Source organism: Delphinapterus leucas, chromosome 7, assembly GCF_059928025.1.
Source record: "Delphinapterus leucas isolate spDelLeu-1000000601 "Yukka" chromosome 7, BTC_Dleu_Yukka2, whole genome shotgun sequence".
Taxonomy (NCBI): domain Eukaryota; kingdom Metazoa; phylum Chordata; class Mammalia; order Artiodactyla; family Monodontidae; genus Delphinapterus; species Delphinapterus leucas.
The window spans coordinates 38286844-38310184 of NC_143135.1; the positions used below are offsets into that span (position 1 = coordinate 38286844).

A 23341-nucleotide genomic window follows, 5' to 3' on the forward strand; every position below is an offset into this window, starting at 1 on the left:
TTTTAAAATATTTAAAAAGTGAAATTTGAATTACAGTGGTGAGGCTACTGCATGTTTGGGCTTCTAGAGAAAGTTCCATGCTTCTCAGTTGTCTTTCTCGGTTCCTTTTAAAGCCCAGAGGCTGAGGTGTGACTGTGTGTTTTCACTCGGGTGTGGTCAGAGAACAAAGCAGTGCTATTATCCCTGAGTCTCTCTGGAGACATTCCCCGGTGGAGAATGGTCAGGGTCACCAGAGTACCACCATTTTGATTTATCACTTACATTTGTACTTAAAGAGCATTCTACATAAACCGGGTATGTTTTCCCAGATATAATGGTATGTGGATAATTTTTTAAATGGGCGAGTTGAATTTCTGGGGGTCGATGAAACATTCTGAGTGAGGATGGGAAGGTTCCAATATGTTGGGGGAAAGGTCTGTTCAGCTGCAGCCTGAGTCCCACTTGGGGAATGATGGAGATCCCCAAGGAGATGACCCTGGAGGAGCAGGTAAGGGCAGAACTGAAGGCCAGGATTGGAGTGACCTAAGCGGTGAGAGTGGATGGACATGAGGCTAAAGAGCTGAACTTTGCGGGCTGCCTCAGAGGGAGACTGGTAGGATGTGGTTTCTCAGTGGGGCCTCTGGATGCAGTGGTCAGCATTGGAGGGCTGCCCACAAGGACCAGGAACCTGGGACCCCCGAGAATAGGCTCTTTCCACAAAGAGCATCTCCAGGCATTCTGTGCTTGGCCCAGGAGGGCAGAAAAGCAGAACCCTAGACTCTAACATTGGAAATCGCCTTTGTCTTCCATTCCCACTCTCCACCCAGTGCCTGAATGCTGTCTACCAGGAACAGTGCCTCACTTCTTACATTTAATGATGCAGCAGGAGGCATTTCTGCAAGGAGGGGTGGGAGACAGCTTCAGTCTTAGGGCCTCAGTGAATAAGAGATTTCCCTCTCCTCTACTTTGTCTTATGTCACCACCCATGGCAGGAATTGAGCTAGAAGCCCTTTGGTTGGGCTCTCCTCACTGCAATCAGGGCAGATAGGATTTTTATGCTCCTTAGAGAACAGAGCATCTGCGGTTCCAAGAGTCCTCCAAAAGATGCTGTGTTTTCTTTCTTGTTATGAACCAAACCCAAAGGGTTTTTTTAATAGTACAGAGGAGAGTGGTGGGGATTAGAGATAAGGGAGATCCTCTTGAGAGCAAAGCATTTGAAATTTTGGCCTAAACAGGCCCTGGAATTTTTTCCTCTGGAAGGCCTGACTCACCCACGCAGTGGTGCCAGCAGGAAGAGCATAGGCTTTGGAATCAGATAGACCAAGGTTCAAATCTTAGCTCTGTCTCTTATTAGCTGTGGGGCCTTGAGTGAGATGGCTTAACCTCTCTGGTCTTCAGTTTCCTCATCTGCGAAATGGTGTGAGAACATCGGCCGTGCAGGGCTGGTGAGATAGACAAATGGAATAAAGCCCAGAAAAGCTCCTGGTGCCATCCCATGATGCAAATATTATTTCCCTTCCCCTTCTGTTCCAATGATTCCCCTTCTCCCATCTGATTGTGGATGTACCAGGAGGCAGGGGGATGGACAAATCCATTTGATGCTTATTTATTGACCACTTACTATGCGTTAGTCACAAGAGATTTGGAACAAACAGACCTCATCTTTCCCTCATGGGGTTTTCTGTCTGACGAAGGAAACAGACCAATTCACAAAAAAGCAAGCCTTTAATTACAAATTGTGACTGTTACAGTGAAGGAATTGAAGCATCTCTGGGGTGTGGGAGTGCGTTCCGTTTAGGTAGGTGAGCAGGGAGACCTCCCTGGGGAGGAGGCCAGCCATGCAGGGAAGAGGGGAAGCAGTCCAGGCAGAGAAAGCAGCACATGCGATGGCCCTGAGGCTACAGCGAGTGTGGCCCGTGGGAAGCACTGAAAGGAGGCCCATGCAACCAGTCAGGAGCTGAAGTTGGGCTTTGATAAGTTAAGGTAAAGAATTTGGATCTGAATTTTGTTTTGAGTACAATGAGAAGCTATTAAGTACTCAAGTGATATGATCCAATTTATTTAAATATTTCTGGCCCCTGATCCTAGGGAAATTCAGAATTTTTCTCTGCTCAGACTCCTCTTCCACAGCCGCATGTGGGCAGCCCAGGCCTATCTTGACGCTGTTCCCCACCCCTCTCTTGCAGACCCAGGCAGAGCAGGGAGAGAGAGTCCAGGCCAGGCCCTCATAGAGATGAGCATTTGGAGGTACCCACTTCTGTGGTGTGTGTAAAAGCCCGGGCTACCACCTAAGGTTCAGTACCACCCACTGTAGCTGATGCTTCTGTCCCCCATCTTCTGGCTAGCTGGGAGCCCCTGGCCTGGAGGAGAGGGGCAGTGAAGTAGGAGAAAGCAGCAGTACCCTTCTTGGAGCAGGTGGGATATAAACTTCTGTAGCTGCTGAAGCCCAACTGTGAGTCAGTGAGTGCAGGGCAAGCCTCCTAGGTTATTCTCATCTTTAATGAAATGCTCAGCCTAATTCTAGAGGGACGGGGGTACAGCTAGGTGGAGACAAGAAATCTGTATTCTGTACCCCTCCTGTTCAGCCCAGAAATCCCAAGGGCTGGGCCCAGTACGTCCTCTCTGTGTTGGGACAGACAGATTTCCCCCAACCTTCCAGAGTCCTTAAGATGCCCATAGAAAAAGGCAAAGGTGCCCTGGCCCTCCTCTGAGGACCAATCAGGTGGGAGCTTCCAGCTTCCAGCAGCAGCTTCTCCCTCTGTGGGCTGAGGCCCTGGACCATGCTGTTGGGCCTGGAGGCTGGAGGAGGGAGGGACCCAAGGACCCCTCGAGCCTCCACCCTGCCCTCTTACTCAGTCCTGGGCTGAAGAGAGAGCTAAGGATATAGTGCACAGAGATTCACACTGAGCTGTCCCAGGGAGTGGAATCTGGGGCTCCTGGCCCACCAGCTCCCCTGGGACTGAGGTGCTAATGAAACAGCTCTTGACCCTGACCTTGGACTCCCAGCCATTGACGTCAGTGAAGTTGAAATAATGTAACCCGATTCTCCCCTTGGGGTGGCGGGGGAGGCATACAGGGGCATGGGAAGGGGAAGGACTGACCAGAAGTCAGGGCCGACCCAGCTTAGGCCGGGACTGGACAAGGAAGAATCCAGTGGTAGGGCGCTCCCGGCCGGTGGGATGTGCTCTATGAGCGAGTGGCCTAAATCCTTTCTGAAAGCAGTTATCTGGCACTACAGCCACCATCAGGTAAGACAGTGGGCTTCTTCCAGAGCGGGGAGCTGACATTGGTGTTGCCACACTGGACACAGGTGACATAACCATGGAGGTGATCGGCAGCATGGCTGCCATGGGGGTGCATTGCTGTCACATGGGGGTTCACATGTATGGTATTCGTGTGCATCCCTGTGTGCACACGCATCACTCCACCTGGGGACGAGGCTCAGCCTGACCACATCGGATGCTTAGAGGTACTCCTGGGGCCACATCGGGATGGTCTGCACAGTCTGATGTTTTGGAGTCAGGGGGCCACCCTGGCTCTGGCTTCCTTCCTCTTCTCACAACCCTGAGGAGATGTGGAGGAGGTCCCCCAGCAGGGACCTCCCTTTCCCTGGGATCTGCTATTGGGGTGCTGGGCCTGGAGTTGTAATTCTGCCTTTGGGTTTTCCAGGTGGATTTTCTGATTGAAAATGATGCAGAAAAGGACTATCTCTACGATGTGTTGCGGATGTACCACCAGTAAGTGTACTGGGTCCAGCTCCTGTGGGCCACCCCAGGTACCTCTGTCTTCAGGGAAACCTGGGATGGATTGTTCTGAGACAGGAGGACCTCCCCCTCTTATCCTGGGGGGCTCAGGGAGGCTGATGCTCGGTGTTCCTAGGAATCAAATAGACACGCTACTCACTTGTCTCAGCAAATATTTACACAAATACATTGTGTATGGCTCTATGCTAGCGGATAGGGGTACACGTATAAGCAAGACAGACTGGTTGCTGCCATCTAGTTGCTTACAGTCTGATGGGGGAGGCTGTCAGGTAGCCAGATAGGTTCAACAGAGTGTGATTGCTAGGATAGGACAGGAAATGCCAGCTGGTCCCAGTGCCAGCATCAGATGTCTGTTATCGCTCACCTGCTTTTTGATTCATTCAGCAACATTTATAAGCTCCTGTCACTGGCCGGGCACCATGCAGAATGTGGAAATGAATATCTACTTCCTTTCCTCAACTAACTTGTGGCTTAGTTGGGGGAGATGGACAGACACTAGCAACACAAGGAACTGTAATACAAGTTCCAGTGAAATAACTGCTGAGTAGAGGTAAAAGCAGGAATGTAAAGAAAGGAGTTCTCAGTTCTAACTGTGGAGGGAGGATCAAGAAGGCTTGAGCCAGGTTTTTGAAGGGTAAGAAGGATTTTGCTGGGTGGAAATATCAGGGAAGGACATTCCAGGATGAGAGATCAACATTAGCAACGGTTTAGAGATGTGAAAGCACAGGTTGTGACAGAGACCATAACAGCCACCAGCCTGGGCAGTTCCACAGAAACAGGTCATGGAGGCCCTGAGCCTACCAAGAAGGATGGACTGTGTCCTCTGGGCAGTGGGGAGCCATCGAAGGGTTTTGAGAAGAGGAGCAATTTACATTTTAAAAAGAGATGGGCTGAGAGTGAGCCAGTCAGCTGGCAGCTGGAGAGGTGCTGGCCCCAGACATTGAGGGTCTGAACGGTCAGAGGTGGAGGCTTGTGAGAGATAGTATAAGGCTGCAGCTCAGAGCAGGAAACAAGGGGATGAGAGGGCTCACTGCGATCTCACAGAGGTTTCCTGTCTGGAAGGATGCTGGGCTTCAGAAGTAGGCAGAGCTGACTTTGAATCCTGGCTTGATTTCATCCGCAGGATGAGTTAACAACCCCTACTTCGATGGTTTCCTTGAGATACTTACATGGGAGAATGGACTCTTCTGAGGCACCCGACCCATCGTTAGGGGCTCTGGGCATTTCAGGAGAGTCCTCCTCAATTCCAAGGCCTGGGCCCAGTGGGTGGGGACCCAGCCCAGGACTGCTTCCTCTGGGAATCCTGGGGTCTCAGAGGTCATGGCTAAGGGGGAGGCTTCAGGGTCCCTGTGTCTCTGCAGAACCATGGACGTGGTCGTGCTTGTGGGAGACCTGAAGCTGGTCATCAACGAGCCCAGCCGCCTGCCCCTGTTTGACGCCATCAGGCCTCTGATCCCACTGAAGCACCAGGTGGAGTACGACCAACTAACCCCCCGGCGCTCCAGGTGCGGAGAGAGCCACAGGCTGGAGGTGGGGTGGGGGGAGAGGTCACCCTGGGATGGACAGGATTGCTCACAAGTGGATGGGGCAGCACTGGCCATCAGGCCAGAGATGGGCCGTCACCGGCCCCTCCTCCCTTGGCAGGAAGCTGAAGGAGGTGCGTCTGGACCGGCTGCACCCCGAAGGCCTTGGCCTTAGCGTGCGTGGTGGCCTCGAGTTTGGCTGTGGGCTCTTCATCTCCCACCTCATCAAAGGTGGCCAGGCAGACAGCGTCGGGCTCCAGGTGAGTGAGCAGAGCTCGGGGAATGTGGGGACCAAGCCCTCAGGCTTCCTGCCTCCCCCTCATTCACTCACTAGGCTGTGTGGTGTAACATGGTCACCTCGCCCTTCTGAGCCTTTGGGAGAGGAAAAGGGTGACGTATCCTGACAGATTGTCCTCGGGCCTATAGAAGTGTGGCTGCAGGCACTTGCCTGTTTTCTTTTTTCTTCTTTCAATTTTAATTGGAGTATAGTTGATTTACACTGTTGTCTTAGTTTCAGGTGTACAGCAAAGTGAATCAGTTACACATATACATACATCCACTCCTTTTTGGATTCTTTTCCCATATAGGCCATTATAGAGTATTGGGTAGAGTTCCCTGTGCTGTACAGTATGTCCTTATCTATTTTGTATATAGTAGTGTGTTGCCTGTTTTCTTGAGGGGAGCTGAGAACCTGGCTCCCAGCTGTCGCTGCCCCTGCTGCACTGCACCCCACCTCCCTTATGTCTGAAGGAAGAGCATAATTATGTCCTGACACCTGAAGTTCTGGACACATAGCCTTCTCCCTGGAAGGGAAAAGGAAATACTGGCATCGTGCAGTGCTTCAGAGCATAGACTCTGGAGCTGGAATGTCCTGGCTTTGCTATTCATTAGCTGTGTGACTTTGGTGAAATTACTTAACCCCCTGCCTCAGTTTCCTCATCTGTAAAATGGGATGATGATACTACTACTTACCTCATCAGGTTGTTAGGCCGGAATAAATGAATTCATATTACAAAGTACTTGTATCAGTATCTGGCTCATAAATGCTGTGTGTTAGTTTGCAGAAAACAACATGCATTTTATGCTCCCAGAATATATATGATTTGTTTGTGTTTGCTTAAGGAAACACACACACACACACGCACACAATGAAAAGCAGTTACTTGTTGGAGGGGGAACTGGAGTGGATGGGGGATAAGGTGAGATGGAGTCTTTTAAGGCTACGTCTTTTAATATTATTTGGCTTTTGAATCATATGAATGTACTATTTTTTTCTAAATTCTTTTTATTGAAGTATAGTTGATTTACAATGTGTTAATTACTGCTGTACAGCAAAGTGACTCAGTTATAAACATATATACATTCTTTTTCATATTCTTTTCCAGTATGGTTTATCACTGGATATTGAATATAGTTCCCTGTGCTGTACAATAGGACCTTGTTGTTTATCCATTCTATATATACCAGTTTATGCTGTGTGTTTGTTAAGCAAGCAGAGAGGGAGATTTAATAAACACCTATAATGTGCCAGGTAACATGTTGACAGCCAGTTCTCATTGTATGCCTGGGCTTTCTCATCCCCATTTTACAGAGTTGATAGAAGATCAGGGACTTGACTAGAGTCACACAGCCAGTAAGTGGCAAAGCCAGGATTTAAACCTGGGTCTCCTGACTGCCAAGTCCAGGGATCTCTCTTCAGCACCCCAGGGGCCCCTCCCTTGGGGTCGCCACGCCTCAGTGTCTGGGCAGAGATGGGCAGACCTCCAGGTCTCGCTCCTGCCAGAGCCCAGAGCTGTGTTTTTATATGTCCAGACAGAAGAGGCCCTCCCACCCCCGCCCAGAGCTTCCAGCATGTTTGTTACCAGCATCCCAATCTGGGCTGCCAAGCCAGGGGCTTCAGGGGCCCTGATGGCTAATGGTACAAGACACCGTGGAGTGGGAGGTGGAAACTGGGAGCTGACAGACATCGCTTTGTTCTAAATCCCTGTCTCACGGCTCACTGGTAGCGTCTGAAATTTCAGCCCCTTCATTATTCCTCTCCTGTGCCACACATTTTCCAGCCCAGAAACACAGCCAGAGAAAAAAACATAATGAGCTCTTCTCTTGGCGTCAGCTGAGCCCTCTTTTTTTTCCAGGGTGAGGTCTCCTCCTAGGACAAGCATTTCTCAACGATTCCTCCATGATTGGGGGCATCAGGGCATTTTAATGAAACTTAGACTTTTACCTTCCTGCCTGTTTCTCAGGCTTATGAATTATCAACCCTTTCTCGGGTTAACGGGCTCATCTCTCCTTTGTGCCGCTGTCCCTCAGATCGTCATTTCACTGTTGCCCTTGCACAAAGGGCCTTTTGCAGGGCTCCACGCGGGAGCGAGAGGGAGAGGAAAGCCAATCCTGCAAGCTGAGCTGGGGGTTGTGTGGGAATCATTCCACTGGGGTCCCGGGCAGGTTCCCTTTTGGAACAACACAGGGAGCTTCACTCAGAGCAGCTTGGGGAAAACATCTGCATCCATTCACCTGTGTGGGTGGGGTTCATGTTTCTGGGGAGATCGCATGTCTGAGGGTGGGGGAGGGGCACGTTCAGATACAGCCTGGCTCAACTGAAGGTCCCGTTGATTTGACCTGTGAGACTGGGCCCCAAGTGGGGGGCTTGGACCCAGCCCTGGGACTCCTCCATCTCTGCACTTGTGCCCCTACTGGAGTTATTTTAGATTTTTGTCCAAGTGTATCCTGTCTGAACCTACATCCTCTGCCCTGCACAACTTGCTGTATAGTCCAAGGCTAGAGAATAATCTGTGTGCCTTGGTTGTCCCAGCTGTAAAATGGACAGAGTTATCCCTGCCTTTCCTATGGGACTTGAGGGCTCTGTCCGGTGGCAAGGATCCAGAGAGGACAGGACACAGGGAACTGCAGCCAAGCTTGGCCAGAGTCCCTTTTTTCTGCTTCCAGACACCCAAGAGACAACACTTGTCTGTCAGGGAGCCCTGATGTCAAATCTCAGCAACACTGTTCACTAGCTGGATGACCTTGAGCAAGTCACCTCACCTCTCTGAGCCTCAGTTTCCTCATCTGATTAACAGACACGCAGAGTTGTTGTGAAGAACTGCTGCAAGGAGGCCATCCAGCCATTCTCCTTCCATGAGAAGGCCCCAGAAACCTAGAGGGGTCCTTAGTGACCACCACCCCCCGCCCCTGTGGCACCTCTTTGAGCCCCTTGCCAGACCACTGAGAAGACGGGGGTCTGGGTCCAGGTGTGGAAGGGAAGTGTTCAGGTGACAATAGGGAGAAGGTGACTCTGGGGGTTGTTGTAAAGGGTAGGTGTTGGCCCGGAGGACCCCTCAGAGGCTATGTGCCCACCCAGCCCCCAGACCTCACTGAGAGTCAAGCTGCACTTACCCTACACTTACTAACAAGTCTCTAAAGGGTCAGCATGTGTGGTGTGAGGTAGGCCGCCAGCTGACCTGCCCTGGCCTCAGGCTGGAGAGGGTCGGGTTGTCCACGATCCAGTCCCTGCTCTGTAGCTAATGACTGTGACTGTGGACAAAACATCACCTCCTGGGCCTCAGTTTCAACTGATGTCTGAGGATCCTTCCAGCCCCGTAGTTATTAAATGGGGAGCTTCAGGACTGATCCCCAGGGCCAAGGTGCTCAGAGGACAAAGGCCAGGGAAGAGCTGCTTGAATCTTGTTGGAGGGTCGCCCTTCGCATGAATTCCAGAACCTGATGGTGCCCCAGTGGGTGGAAGGGACAGAGTGAGGGTACAGAATCCTGACTTCTCCTCCCAGCTCTGCTACCCGCTCTCTGTGCCCCTCGCCCCCATCTTGGTTCCCCCATCTGTAAAATGGGCAGAAGGACTCCTGGAGAGCAGGCCAGGAGTATCTGGCCATGAGCCTGCCCAGCTGCTCGATGCTTCCTCACCCTGGTGCGTCTTCTCTCTGCCTGTGGTTAAGGTAGGGGACGAGATCGTCCGGATCAATGGGTATTCCATCGCCTCCTGCACCCATGAGGAGGTCATCAACCTCATCCGCACCAAGAAGACTGTGTCCATCAAAGTGAGACGTGAGTGAGGCCAGAGCACGGGGGTGCTGACGGTGGGGCACCTGGTGGTACCCAGCTCCTAGGGGAGGAAGGGAGGGCAGAGGAGCCATCCTAACCCCCATACCTTTCTCCCACAGACATCGGCCTGATCCCTGTGAAGAGGTGAGCAGGACCCTCCTCTGCAGGCAGACTCCTCCCTATGGGCTCAGGGTCCTGGATCAGCCTGGGGTCTGGCCAGCACTGCCCCTGGGCCAGTGATGGTGCAGGCTTCAGATGGGGAAGATTTGGATTTGGGGCCTGTTGCCTCAAACTTCTCTCCCTAATGACCTGCCTTCTACTTTCCCCTGCCATCAGCTCTCCCGATGAGCCCCTCAAATGGCAGTATGTGGATCAGTTTGTGTCGGAATCTGGGGTAAGGGTCAGGACCGCCGGTGATGGGGGCTGGATGGGCTGGATGGGGTAGCTGGTCCTGAAGGAAGGCCTTCTCTAGGGATGTGTCCTCAGGGGCTTCATATAGGCCCCCAGCACATCCAGAATGCCCCTGTGGGTGGTGGCCCAGCTGGTATAGACACACACTCCCAGGGACAAAACGGCAGTCGGGCTCATGTGGGGACAGCATCGCTCGCCCCGAAGGCCTTATGAGCACAAGAAGCCCCTTGCACAATGCGGACACCCGGTGACCTTATCGTCTCCCTCCCTCAGGGTGGGCAGACCAGCCTGGGCTCCACCAGCAGTCAGGAAAACAAGGAGAAGAAGGTCTTCATCAGCCTGGTGGGCTCCCGGGGCCTTGGCTGCAGGTGGGTGGCAGGTACGCCCTGGGGCTCACTCATGGCCAGCAGACCCCAATAGGTCCCTCACACCATTCCCCTTCCTCACTGCTGCTTCTGAGGAGACTTTTGTCCACTAGCGATGACACTTCTTGGTGCTTGATTTCCCCTCTGAGCTTCACAACAGCCCTGTAGGGCCAGAGGGACAGCTCTAACAGGCCCATTTTACAGAGGAGGAAACTGAGGCCCAAAGGCAGAGCCATGTTCCTTTCGTGGGCCCTCAAGTCATGCAAAAGGAACCTGTCAAGCTGATCATGTCTGTCACAGTTCCCTTCTCACTTATTGCCTTGTGGCTTCCTTAGGAGGCAGCCAGGGAGTTGCAAACAGGCATTGGGTCTCATGGGGCATTCTTGTTAAGCACACAGGTACTGCAGTTAGAGATCTAGGCCCTGCTGTGCCACCTATGAGCTCTAGAACCTTGGACAAGTTACTTAACCACCCTGACCCTCAGTTTCTTTTATTTATTTATTTGTTTGTTTGTTTTGGTTGCTTGTTTGTTTGTTTTGGTTGCATCAGGTGGGCTCCTTAGTTGCAGCTCGCCAGCTCCTTAGTTGCGGCACGTGGACTCCTTAGTTGTGGCATGCGAATTCTTAGTTGCGGCATGCATGTGGGATCTAGTTCCCTGACCAGGGATCAAATCCGGGCTCCCTGCATTGGGAGCACAGAGTCCTAACCACTGTGCCACCAGGGAAGTCCCCTCAGTTTCTTTCTCTATAAATCAGCAGTAATAGTCCCCATATCACAAGGCTGTTGTGAGGAAGAGTGAGATGACAGAATGAAGTACCAAGCTTAGTGCCTGGCAGGTAGTAAGCAGTTCGTAAATATTAGCTATTATTATTTGTCTTTTTTTTTTTTTTTGACCGCACCACGAGGCTTGTGCGATCCTAGTTCCCCGACCAGAGATTGAATCTGGGCCCTCGGCAGCGAAAGCGCAGAGTCCTAACCACTGGACCACCAGGGAATTCCCTAAGTTATTCTTCTTATTTCCATTCCATCACATTTCTGACAAGCATAAGTGATTAAAAAAAAAAAAAAGTCCCTCCTTTCTAAGAAATTATAGCTTAATATAGAAGCCAACCACATAAACAGTTCCAGTATTGAGGGACTCTGTCACGGAGCTGCATTCTGGGTCAGGCGTGGCAAATAAGTTTTCCATCCTGTGCTCTCTCTAGTCAGTTAGTGGTGGCTGCCCTGGAGTACTATTTTGAAAAGAACTTTAATGCTGTATCTAGGCGTAGGTGGGAAAGAGTGTTGCGATTGATTGGTGATATCTGCCACAGATCTGGGAGGGGAGATTAACAAACAGTACAAGTGCCATCCTTGCTGTAGGTGTTTTAGGAGCACGGGGAAGGGAGCAACCAGCTTAGTCAGGGGATAGAATAAGGAGATTGGTTAAAACCTTGTAGAGGAGATAACATTTGAGTGTTGAGGAATGCATAGGAAAATGCTAGAAAGAGAGAAGAAACAGCATATGCAATAGGTTGGATGAGAGGTTGGGTAGGGGGAATTAGACGTAGCTTTCTGTTGGTAGTTGCCACAGGGAAATGAGGCTGAACAGGTAGATGACAGAGGGCTTGGGTACTGAGCTCATGCGTGACCTGGACACACAGGCATGGGGGCCGGTCATTGAAAATGAGCCAGCACTGAAGAGCAGAGGCTCACCTGATCTTCCGAATCTCCCACAGCATTTCCAGCGGCCCCATCCAGAAACCTGGCATCTTCATCAGCCACGTGAAGCCTGGCTCCCTGTCTGCTGAGGTGGGGCTGGAGGTGAGTGACCCTGGGCCTGCCCCAGTGGGGCCCCTGTGGGGTGCAGGGTCAGACTGTGATCGCACAGGGATGGAGCACGTGCTTTCCCACACAGCCCTCTCTCAACACTCACTGGCTGATGATTCCTACTAACCCCCAAAGGGAAGGCTTCACAGAGGGGGTGACATTTGAGCCTTTCTCCAGCCCTTCTCCAGCTCTGAGAGCCTTTGGTCCTGAGCTTGGGATGTAGTAATAATAATCAGAATTGACATTCATTGAGCGTTAACTGGATTGGACATTGTTCTAAGCCCTTTAAAATGTATGAGAACTCTGAAAATTAGGTACTATCGTTAGCCTCATTTTACAGATGAGGAAACTGAGAGCCAGAGAAAGATCTTTCCAAGATCATGTACATAGTATGGCAGGGCTGGGATTCAAACCTAGGTGGTCTGATTCCAGAGCTAGATAGAACTCTTAACCTCTTCTTTGGACAAGTTATTTCCTCTTTCTCTGCTTCAGTTTCCTATCCTGTAAAATGGGGGTACTAGCCTTCCTTCTGGGGTCATTGTGTAGATTAAATGTATTAATACATATGCTTAGAACTGTGTCTGGTACATACTGAGGGATCGATTAACGTTAGCTATTATACTAATTATTATTATGACTCCACACAGAATCTACTATATGAGAAGCTTAAAGGCTCCTAAGTCTACAAACTGAGTTTTTAAAGCAAATGTCGTAAATTCAGCCAAAGTAATGAACTTCTAAAGGTGTAATATTTGACAACTGATGAAAGAGATATGGGGTGGAGGAGCCCTGGGAGGACCCTATTGGAACTCTGCTCTTTCGGAAGAGTTGAGGTACAGCTACTTGAAGACCCAACGTCTGATGCTGGCCTCCAGGGGGAGCTCTTCTAACAGACTGAGTGTACAGATAATACAAACATGCTGATCACTCTCCATTTCTCCACCAGCCAGGGGACCAGATTGTCGAAGTCAATGGCATCGACTTCTCCAACCTGGACCACAAGGAGGTGAGATGTGGGTTTTTCACCTTCTGGCTGTGATCCTCTCTGCTGTCCTCTTCTCACCTATGTCCCCCTTGCCACAATGTCTGAAACCTTCTGTGCTCCCTAGAGGCCTCAACTACTCTGATCTGTCAGGTCTCAGCTGACTATGTGCCTGTCCCCACAGGCCGTGAACGTGCTGAAGAGTAGCCGCAGCCTAACCATCTCCGTCGTAGCTGGAGCTGTAAGTCCAGAACGAGCTGGTGGGGGCCCCGTGACCCCTGACCTGCAGCCCAGCTGCTCAGACCCATGATCTCTGCCACACACTCGTGGGAAAGGCCAAGGGGTCTCCTTCCCTGAAGCTCTGATAGCAGCTGGGGAGGATTTCTGCCCAGCCAGAAGCTTGGGTCAGACAGAGCAGGAGCCACAATGCCTGACATGGGGGGCCATGGAGATGAGAAGGCAACCCAAATCTTGGCCCTCAAACTCTGGCAGTGGACTTCTAGGTTCCCAGGGGACTGAGCAAGGCGCCTCTTTTCTCCCCATGAGGGCCGGGAGCTGTTCATGACAGACCGGGAGCGGCTGGCAGAGTTCCGGCAGCGCGAGCTGCAGCGACAGGAGCTTCTGATGCAGAAGCGGCTGGCGATGGAATCCAACAAGATCCTCCGGGAGCAGCAGGAGATGGAGCGGCAGTGAGTGTGGCCAGCCAGGAGGCCCCTGCCCTGCCCTCCCAGACCACTGTACCATTCCACCCGCCTTTCTTCCTGCCCACTGCATCCTGAGCTGACTTTATTCTCTCCCTCGAGGCCTGTCTTCAGACCAGATGGGCTCAGTGATGCTCAGTGGAAGCATCCCCTGCCTCCAGACCACGAGGCTCCTCCCTCCTTGCCAAGGAAAGCCCTTGATTTCCAAGACCCAGGAATATGGAAAATGAGGATGCTACTAGCAATAACTAACATTTGTCAAGTACCAACCACATGACTGGCGTTGTATTAGGGCCTTGTTTACGTTCCTCAACTGAATTCCCATAATAGCCCTGGGAGATAGATGGTATTAACCCATTTTATAGGTGAGGAGACTGAGACTCAGAGAGGTTACACCACTTGTGTACAAAGTCAGACATGGCTAAGCTGTGGAATTCATACCCAGGCAGTTTGGCTGCCCCATCTATGGTGATAAGAACTACCCCCCACCAACCCCAGAGTGGCTGGGATGATGACTGAGAGAATTCATAACTCAAAAACTATTGTCAAGATCCCAATCCAGATACATTCTATGAGCATAATAAGAATTTGGGAAAGGAAAGTGGACGGGATCTTTCCACCTCTCCCATCACAGAATTTGCCTGAAGAACTACCCTGGGTGGTACCTCTGCCCATTACTCTGGCCTTGCTTAGCAGCCCCGGCTTTGCCCCTGGGGTCTAGGGCCCTCCTCTGGGAGGACCTCACTCAGTCAGTCACTTTATGCTGGTGTTTAGAGGTGGCTGCATGGCATGTGGCCTGCACTGAACTGCCTCCAGTCTCCCGCAGTGCAGAATCTCTGCTCAGCAGTGCCAGACGAAACCACACAAGAGCACAGGATCCAGACTTTTCTGGACCCTCTTTCCCAGCATCCAAATTTGGTCCAGGCATCCTTGGAAAGGAGCCTGGAAGAAATATTTAAAACTTTTCTCAAATCAGAGATTAGCTGCAAGGAAGAGTTAACTTCTCTGACATAGATTCCAACATGCCAACTTGCATTTGTGTTTCAGAAGGAAAAAGGAAATTGCCCAGAAGGCAGCAGAGGAAAATGAGAGATACCGGAAGGAGATGGAACAGTGAGTGCCTTGGCCCCATGTGTCTGCACACACATGTCTGTGCATGGACGTGAGTGTACTCGCAGGAGTGCGGCCCCAGAGGCCACCTCCAGGCCCAGTTTACCTGGCCCTCTTGTCCCCCTGGTGGACTGTCCTTTATTTGTAGTCATTCCATAATCCTAGTAAAACCCACCATATTAGGGTAACTGGAATACAGTCTTGTAACTGTCAGGGTGGCATTCACACCTGATTTAGAATACAAGTGCCAGGGACTCGTTTTCGTCACAGCTACAACCACGTGGCTTCTCCCCAGGCTGGTTGGCGTTCCCCAATAGGCAGAAGGCAGGCCTGCAAAGGTTCTGACTCCAGTCACAGGCGTCTTATTTCAGGATCGTGGAGGAGGAAGAGAATTTTAAGAAGCAGTGGGAAGAAGACTGGGGCTCAAAGGAACAGCTCCTGTCGTCTAAAACCATCACCACCGAGTTGCACCCAGTACCCCTTCGCAAGCCAAAGTGTATGTATCATGTGCCAGGGGAGAGGGGGCTTCCTTCTGGGGCCTGGGGATGTCTAGACAAAGATAGAGGTCTCCCGCCACTCACCACCACCTGCCCAGGTGAATAGGCCATGGCTGTCTCTTCATGGAGGGGTGGCCAAGTGCCAGGTGCTGTCTGCCAGGGCATTGGGATGGTTGGGATCTGCCTGCCCTCCTTGTCCTGGGGGCCGGCTGCCAGGCTCTCCCCCATGACACAGACTCAGGCATGTGCCCTTGGACTTCTGAAGAGGGGCTGGAGAGCTGTGGCAAAAGCCAACTGCTGATGGGATTATCATCCTAGTATGTCAGGTGTTGTGTCCTCCTCTTGCCCAGTTCTGAATTGGGGCTGGGGTAAAACAGCAAGAAAGAGGGCAAGGGGCTCACGTGAGAGAAGGACTCTGGTGGTCCAAGGCTGGTGAGCAATTGCGGGAGGAGCTTACCAAAGTGCCCCTACCACCTGCATCCCTGTGTGTGGACTGCAGTCACGCCACTCCGAGGATGGAGCCGGGGAGAGAACTGTGTGACCCTCCCAGGCACCAAACTGCAGCCATCCTTGGGCCTCAGCAACCTCTGCCCTTCCCATCTCCTTTCTTCCTCTGTCCTGTGTTCCCACGTCCACTCGCAGTCCAGGCCCCCACCACGTGCTCCCCCGTGCACCTGCTCTCCACCCCAACTCCCAGGCTGTCATGTCTCTTCAAGGGGCAACCCACCAGGGCAGGGTTGGGGGCTCAGTCTCAGTGCTTCTTCAGTGGGGTAGTGGTAGGGAGCCAGGAGCCAGGCAGCTTGGGGGGCCGTGGCAATCACAGGTCCAGGATGCCTGGTTGGGCCTTTACTCGCTGACTTTACAGCTGTTTCGGTTTGTACTTGACACAAGGCAGATTCTACTCCAGCTGACTGTGCTCAGCCGACCTTGGACCCTCCCAAGAACCAAGGTTCCCCCACTTCCCCTGTGCAGCAGCCATTTGGGATCCTGTGATGGGGTCCGGACAGCTTTGGTCCCAGCTTTGAATCATACTCGAGCCCTAGAGGGACATCAACTTGCCAACCCAGGCCACTTGGGTCAACAAGAGGTGCAGGGCATCTGGATGGTTCCACGTCACCCCTCCCTGGTGCAGGGCAAGCATCTCCCAGCACATTTCTTGCTGGAACCGGGGCAATGTCATCTTGGGTCCTCTCCGAAGGACAAAGCACTTTCTCATCAGCCACCCCCATGACATTCGGTATGAGTTGAGGATGTGGCCAGAGCTAGATTCCCGGCGAATAATCTGTGCTTTAGACAGGTAGCTCATTTGCTCTTCGGAGTGAAATAGGAGCTTCCGAAAGAGAGAAATCGATTTTAATTGCTTCTCATGAAAGTAATCCTAGTCAATTTAGTACCTTCCTAGAAATTGGGTCTTGGCCTCAAAGCAAACACACTCTCTCAGGAACTGTAAAAAATAAAAGCCCTTTCTCTAGCTATTTATTCAGTGCTTTTCGACCAAATCAAGCTTCTTGAATAAAAGGAGCAAAAACTTTCCCTTTGCTGGAGATATAAATGTCTTCTAAGGGAACGGGAGGAAGCAAGTGATTGAGGACCAGGCTCTGCCGGCCTGAGCTCAGGCAGCCAGGCCACCACCATCCATTTGCATCTGCGTCGGCAGTTTAATTTTACTTTGGAGATCAGGCAGGAAGTGCAGGAAGGCCTCTGAGCCAGCTCAGTTCCCACCTTTTCCCCATTCCTCGGAGGCTGGAATGGTCTCTGCCTTTTAGGGCCGACAGGCCAGACTGCAGCCAGCCCCTCCCTGACCACTCTTCAATCTGGGGGCCCAGTCAGCTGACAGGTTCTACCTGACTCAGGTGTCTTGTGCCTGTGTGGAGCCAGCATTTTTGAACAGACAGGAAAGAGTGTGAAGCATCTCTTGCCTGGAAAATGAAGCCACTCATCCTAATGATCAGGGGGGACTGACTGTTCCCCTCCCCGCCTGCTTCCCAGGGGCTCTGCCTGCCTACCCATGACCGACCTCAATGTTGAGCAGAACCTCAACATTACACTGAGCCCTCAAAGCCAGGACGTACAGTCACAGAGGCCCCAGAATAGCTTTCCTTAGCAAAAGCAAAAGGGGGCAGAGGGGTAATTAAGGTTCCCAGAGCTGGAAGGAGGCTTGAAAGATAAGTTTAAATAAGAGCTTTCCAGCCTTCTCATCAAGGACCCCATCTATTAGCCCCCAATCCCATTAGACCCCATGGTTTGGAAGTTGAGTTTTTTCCTACTACACTAGTAAGTAATCATTTATATTCACTGTTTTTTTAAGTAGTCCCTCTTGTTAGCAAGAGAGCATCAGTGTTCCATTGTGGAGTGAATATAAACCGAGCCAAAAGCAAAGGAACTTACGTATAGCCTTTTCACAGGTTAATAGGCCAGCTCTTCTAATTAATATTTTGAAATATTAATAAGCAGCTCATAGCAGACTCAAACACTACTCTCCAGGGCCCCAGGGAGGCCAGAGTCCAGGTTAGAAATCACTGGAAAGGACAGTTTGCTATTCTCCACATTAGGTCAGAATTCATGTCTTTCTAAGCACACGTGCCCCTTTTACCCCTTGGGACCTCCTCACCTCCTCAGGATCCCAAACTTCTGTCTGCTGCCCACACACACAGTTCTGACATTCCCTGGGGACCCAGAGCTCCAAGGGTGATGAGAAGAAGCTGGGAGGATCTGTTTCCCATTGCAAGCCCTTGACATCAGACGTGTATAATACTCAGATATTCCTGTCATCAGTACTGCACCTCCTGTTTCAACCAAACACTCTGCAAAATGGTTCTCATGCTGCTGTCAGATCAGAGGCCCCTGTTGTGAGCCCATTTTACAGATGGAGAAATGAGAACTACCAAGGTTGAAAGCACTGCACGCACCATCCCAGAGCAAGAAACCTTCGCTCTGGATTCCTGAGCCCTGTTCTCGCCCCTGACCTCCCAGCTCTCCCATGGAGTAAGCTGGTCACAGGCCCCCAGGCACCCCCAATCACCTCTGGCCTCTTGATCTCCCAAGTCCTTCTTGGTTCACCAACTTCCTCCTCTTTTCCCGGGTAGATGATCTGGGAGTGGACCCCGAGTTTGACCCAGCAGATGACCTGGACGGAGGCACGGAAAAGCAGGGAGAGCAGGTTTGCGGCCCCCGCTTCGCTCCCTGGCCTTGCTGCTCTGTTTGCCTTGCCCGCCTCCTCCTGCCAGCCCTGCAGACACCCAGCTCTGAGGGTCCAATATGTGGTAGGGACTCCTGGAGTCCGGGAAGCTCCTCCAAGCCCCGGCTTGGTCCAAGCACTGCACACAATACCTTAAGGACAAGACTCACGGCCAGGCTGAAACGTCAGCTGGAACTGCTGGTTCAAATATTTAATACTACCCAAGCCTAAGTTCTTTCTCTGCTGCTCTGGCCTCTCCCCCAAGACTCCCTAGACCTCCCCAACATCCAGCAACTAAGAGGATAGTGCTGGGTCTAGCAGGGGGCTTTCTAGATCCTGTTCCAGAGCTCAGGCTGGTCAAGGGTGGGTAATTAAGCCATCACTTCTGGCCAGGGAGCTTCAGCCTTGAGGTATTAGCCCATCCGTCATGCTGTTGCCTGGGGAAGGCAGGGGGCTGGTGATCTGGCCTGGGTGGGGATATGCTTTTCTGGGGGCAGATCTCCTGCCCACTGCTGCTTGAGCGCCCTTCCCCGAGCTGACCCTGCCAGAGCCTTCTCTTTCGCCGTTGAAAGCAGAGGACGTGGCCTGCTCTGTGAGACAAGACAGTTTTGTTCTGTCTGACAGTCGTTCTAGGCAGAGACCCAGGCTCCCTTTTGTTTCGGGTTATTTCTTGGATGGAGGAACCTGACGCCAGTCAGGAGAGGCCTTGTTCAATGGGGCTTTGTGTTTGCAGACTGTGGCTGTGATGGGGAAAAGCTCATCCTTCTACAAGGGGCTTTCTCTTTGACTTTCTGGCACTGACTTCTGAAGCCAGTGTCCTGGGGGAGGCAGCTGACAGTGGCCCGGGGCCTGGGAATCGGGCCCTTTCTCAGGTGGTCTTGGGCCTGCTTTACAACCCAGGTCAGGCCAGGTAAGTGGAGAGTCAGACAGAGGGTGCGGTTCTGCTGTTGAATTTGCCGAGGCTGCTCTTCATCTCACAAAGCCGCGAGTTCCTTGGGAACCCAACTCCTCCTGGCTGCTGCCCATGGATGCTCTGGTTGAGCTGAACTGCATCTCATTGCTTTGTTCTCTGTGTTCTTATAGCCTTTGGATGGTTTTATCGCTACGATGGCAAATTCCCAACCATCCGGAAGGTAGGCCAGGACTGGGTGCTGTTTGCTGCTGAGTTTGCCGTTGGTTTTGACCTTTTCCAAACATTGTTTCTTCTCCTGTCATCTCTCAACGGTGTGACCGCCTGTTCACTGGGGGGGGCTAACCCTGTCTGTGCCTCTCTGTCAGACTGATGTCAGATGGCAGGGCGCTGTCACAGCGGCATCGTGGGGGAGGTATTCATGGGCTGAGACCTTCCCAGGTACCATCAGGCACTGCTGGGTCGGCACCAGCCCCACTGGGCACGGGACAGGGCAGAGCCATGGCAGGAAACTTCTGCTTTGTTTCTCTGTCAAGTAGAACCAGAGGCCAAGACCAGAAGCCAAGGTCAGACAGTGAAAAATCAAGTTGGGTGCAGGTTATGAGACATGCACACAGAGGATTTTATTTGAAAAAATAATAAAAGGAGATGTACAGGTAAAATCTTTTCCAGGCACTAATAACTAGATAAATGTAAAAGAACTAGTGTCTCCTCCACACACACCTCCCATCAGAAATCATGTCACTCGAAAATCACTCTTGGTGAATAGGAAAGCTTATTTTCCTCTATTCACTAGTCCAGTCATTCCAGAAATAGCTGGTATTTTGGTTTTCATTTCATTTCCAAAAGAGAGAAAAATTGCATCTAGGTAGAAGCAAGAGCACATCCACCCCATCTGCCTCTCCTCTCAGTCTGGGCCAGAAGGAATATCTGCCATGAATTTAACTGACAGCTAAAGGACAACAGAATCATGTCCCTCATGCTGGCTCTGAAAATCTATTGACATTTTTTCTAGAGTCATGTGAGATGCTTTGTCTCCCAGCAGCTGGAGCAAAGTCCCCAGGTAATACAAGTGGCCCTCTTTGGCCGTGATCAGCAATGCACAAAATTCCCCTTATTTGAAAAGATAACTATTCAGTGTCTTCTTGAGCCCTCTGGGTCTCAAGGCGCCCAGGCCTGTGACCTCACAAAGTCTATTCCAGCGCCTGAAGGATTCATGTTTCTGACTGAATCCTTTCCCCAGGACGGCTTGAGTAAATCACGGAGACCAACCCTACTTGTAGGAGGCCGCCATCTGGCAGGGCAGGCAGATTCACACACAGCTAAGTAACATGTATGGAGAAGGCTAGTGTGTGATCAGTAGGCGATGCTATGGGGCAGCTTGCCTTTCTGCATCAGTAGGCAGGTACTTTTCTCTTGGAGATGGGACAGAAACTGTCATGTCTGCCTGCCCCACCCAGGAGCCCTAGCTCTAAAATCTTAACACTGGTGGTTTTTTTTAAACTAGTAGAGTGGCCATGCCTATTATGATGCTCCCTGTGAGAGGCCATGCCCTTAGTCTAGCAAGCTGCCATTGGGTAGAATGTTTCTGGCTCCTCTTGGGGAATTGTCTGAATTGATAATATGATAGTAGGGATTCATCTATCAACTGAGCTGAGAGTCTAGTGAACAGGGTAGGAAGGAATCAAGCAGAACTCTGAAGTAGTGAAAAACATTTTCTCAAGTGGCTCACAGACTGCTCTGGGGGTGAGTCCCCATATCCTAGATGGGGAACCATCTCCAAAGCACCTGTGCACAGAGGTGGGGGTAGTCTTTAGGAGGGGAGGCAGAATGACTCGGTCACATGTCCATAATGACCCGTCATGCCCCTCCAGCTGTGGACAAAGTTGTGTGTCCATTGCTGGGAAACTCAATTCCTCCTTCCTGGCCTTGGATGCTGGGATGATTTAGGAATTCTGAGAGTAGGCCCCAGGAAGCCTTGTGGGTTTGGGGGTGAGCTCAATGAACGTGCAGGCTTCCTCCTTCCCCAGAGTGTTGACTCTCTCTGCTGGCCCCTGTCCTCCATGCTGTGTGATGGGGTCTGACGCTCCCTCCTACCATGCTCCATTGCCCCCAGCTCATCAGAGCACCGTGGGGAAACTCACGTCCAAACTCTGGCGCCACCACTTAATAGATGTTTGACGTCCAGCAAGGGACTTCACCTTTCTGAACCTCGGCTCTTTCATCAGAAGGGGGATAATATGTATTTATAAGATAATCAACTTTTAATCCCTTGGCACATAGGTAGTCCATAAATCTTAATTTTCTTCATTCCTTACTCCCTGGCTTCCCTGCAAGCCCATGGGAGAAGCAACCAGGAAGGCAGACGTTGTGGTCTAATTCAAACAGGAAAAAGAAGTCTGTTTGCCCTGCATCTCCTTCCCCCAGTCCTCTTCAACCCTGACGGCCAGTGAAGAGCAGTTAGGCCATCCTCCCTACCTTCTCCTGCCCACCATCTCCCAGTCCTGTAGTTTCTGTCTGGTCCTCAGTTCGGGAGCCTAGTTCAGAGGGAACAGTGGATTTGGACTCTCCAGGATGAAATGGTCTGGAGTTTAAGCATCAGGACAAAATCTGATGTCCCTGGCTCTGGGCTCCCAGGTCGGAGGCTGACACCCTTCTCCTCTAGCTCAGGACAGGGGATCTGTCCCAGATTTTCTCTAGAATCTACCAAGATGCACCTGTGATGTCTGAACATCCAGTTGTTGGAGAAGGCATATGCCCAGATACTAAGAAATAAATACAATGCTTTTTAAAATACAGCGCTTTGAAGCTCACGAAGCTCTTTCATAGATGTTATTTCATTGGCTCTGAATGGCAAACCTGTGGGGTAGGTATTTCCCCCATTTTGGAGATGAGATAAACCAGGCCCAGAGAGGTTAAGGAACTTAACCAAGGTCACACAGCTTGTTAGTGAACTAGTAAGCCAGTTCTTCTGGCTGGCACAGGGAAATGTGTCTCACTCTGTGATGGGTAGCAGCGTCCTGCCTGTCCTTAACCTTAAGTCCAATGCCCAGTGTGGTGGGGCAGAGCTAGGGGAGGGGCTCACTGTGGGGTGGTTGCCTGCTGTTGTCTGAAGACTGAATGCCCTGTTTGCTGTGCTGTGCCAGTGTCAACACTACCTTGTAACCCTTGTCTTATAAACAATGCCACATCTGCTCAGAAAGGAAAGGATAAGAAGAAAGCCAAGTATGATAGCCTTCAGGAGTTGAGAAAGAATAAGAAGGAACTGGAATTTGAGCAAAAGCTTTACAAAGAGAAAGAGGAAATGCTAGAGAAGGAAAAGCAACTGAAGATCAACCGGCTGGCCCAGGAGGTATGTGTCCTGCTCCCAGGCCTGGTGAGCTTTCCTGGGGCAGTTTGGTTGGTCCCCACCACGCTCTCAGGGAACCAGATGGAGTTGCTCTTCCCAAATGCAGTCCAAGGATGGAGTGAGCCTGGCCTCCTCCCCAGGCTGGAGAGTGACATCTTCCTACCTACCCAGAGTCATCTGAGACTAGCCTCTGGTTTAGTGTATGTTTGGGATCGAGACGGGCCCGCTTGCTCAGGGGCTTGCCTCTCTGCCCAGATTGTAGGTCTCGGGTTAGCCTCTACACATGTGGCTAGAGATTTGAGTCTGTCCTCTACTCCCACCACCCCCAACCAGAGTATGAGCCCAAGGCTAGTCCGCTCCACCCTCCGTGTGGCTGTGAGGCTGCCCTCCCTGCTCAGGGTTTGAGTCGGAGGCTAACCCTCTGTTCAGCTGTAGATCTGAAGTTAGCCTTCTACCCACCTGTCATTAGATCTGTGTCAGTTTGACAGACAACCCTCTCCCCAACCCAGGTTATGAATCTAAGACCCGTTTTCCCCAATCTGCCTTGTGTCTGAGGGTATGGGTCTGAAGCTAACCCATTTAGGCAGGTGGGGGGTCTGAGGTTATCCCCCAATTAATCAGGCTGTGAGTTTGAGGCTGCTCCCATCAACATGAGATGTGTCTGAAATCTCTAGACCTCTTCAACCCAGGAATATATCTAAGGCTGTCCC

At 51.4% G+C, this 23341-nt stretch overlaps 1 protein-coding gene across 1 annotated transcript in view; it reads left to right on the forward strand.

The window, feature by feature from the left end:
* Nucleotides 1-451: 451 nt before the first annotated feature.
* Nucleotides 452-23341, forward strand: part of USH1C (USH1 protein network component harmonin) — a 43056-nt gene continuing 20166 nt past the window's right edge. Inside the window, 16 exon segments of the mRNA XM_089915856.1 lie at nucleotides 452-487; nucleotides 3649-3716; nucleotides 5105-5248; nucleotides 5388-5526; nucleotides 9214-9322; nucleotides 9439-9463; nucleotides 9656-9713; nucleotides 10004-10098; nucleotides 11814-11898; nucleotides 12851-12910; nucleotides 13071-13127; nucleotides 13433-13575; nucleotides 14635-14700; nucleotides 15069-15193; nucleotides 19456-19505; nucleotides 22482-22634. Coding sequence (XP_089771982.1) covers nucleotides 452-487; nucleotides 3649-3716; nucleotides 5105-5248; nucleotides 5388-5526; nucleotides 9214-9322; nucleotides 9439-9463; nucleotides 9656-9713; nucleotides 10004-10098; nucleotides 11814-11898; nucleotides 12851-12910; nucleotides 13071-13127; nucleotides 13433-13575; nucleotides 14635-14700; nucleotides 15069-15193; nucleotides 19456-19505; nucleotides 22482-22634 — 1413 coding nt within the window.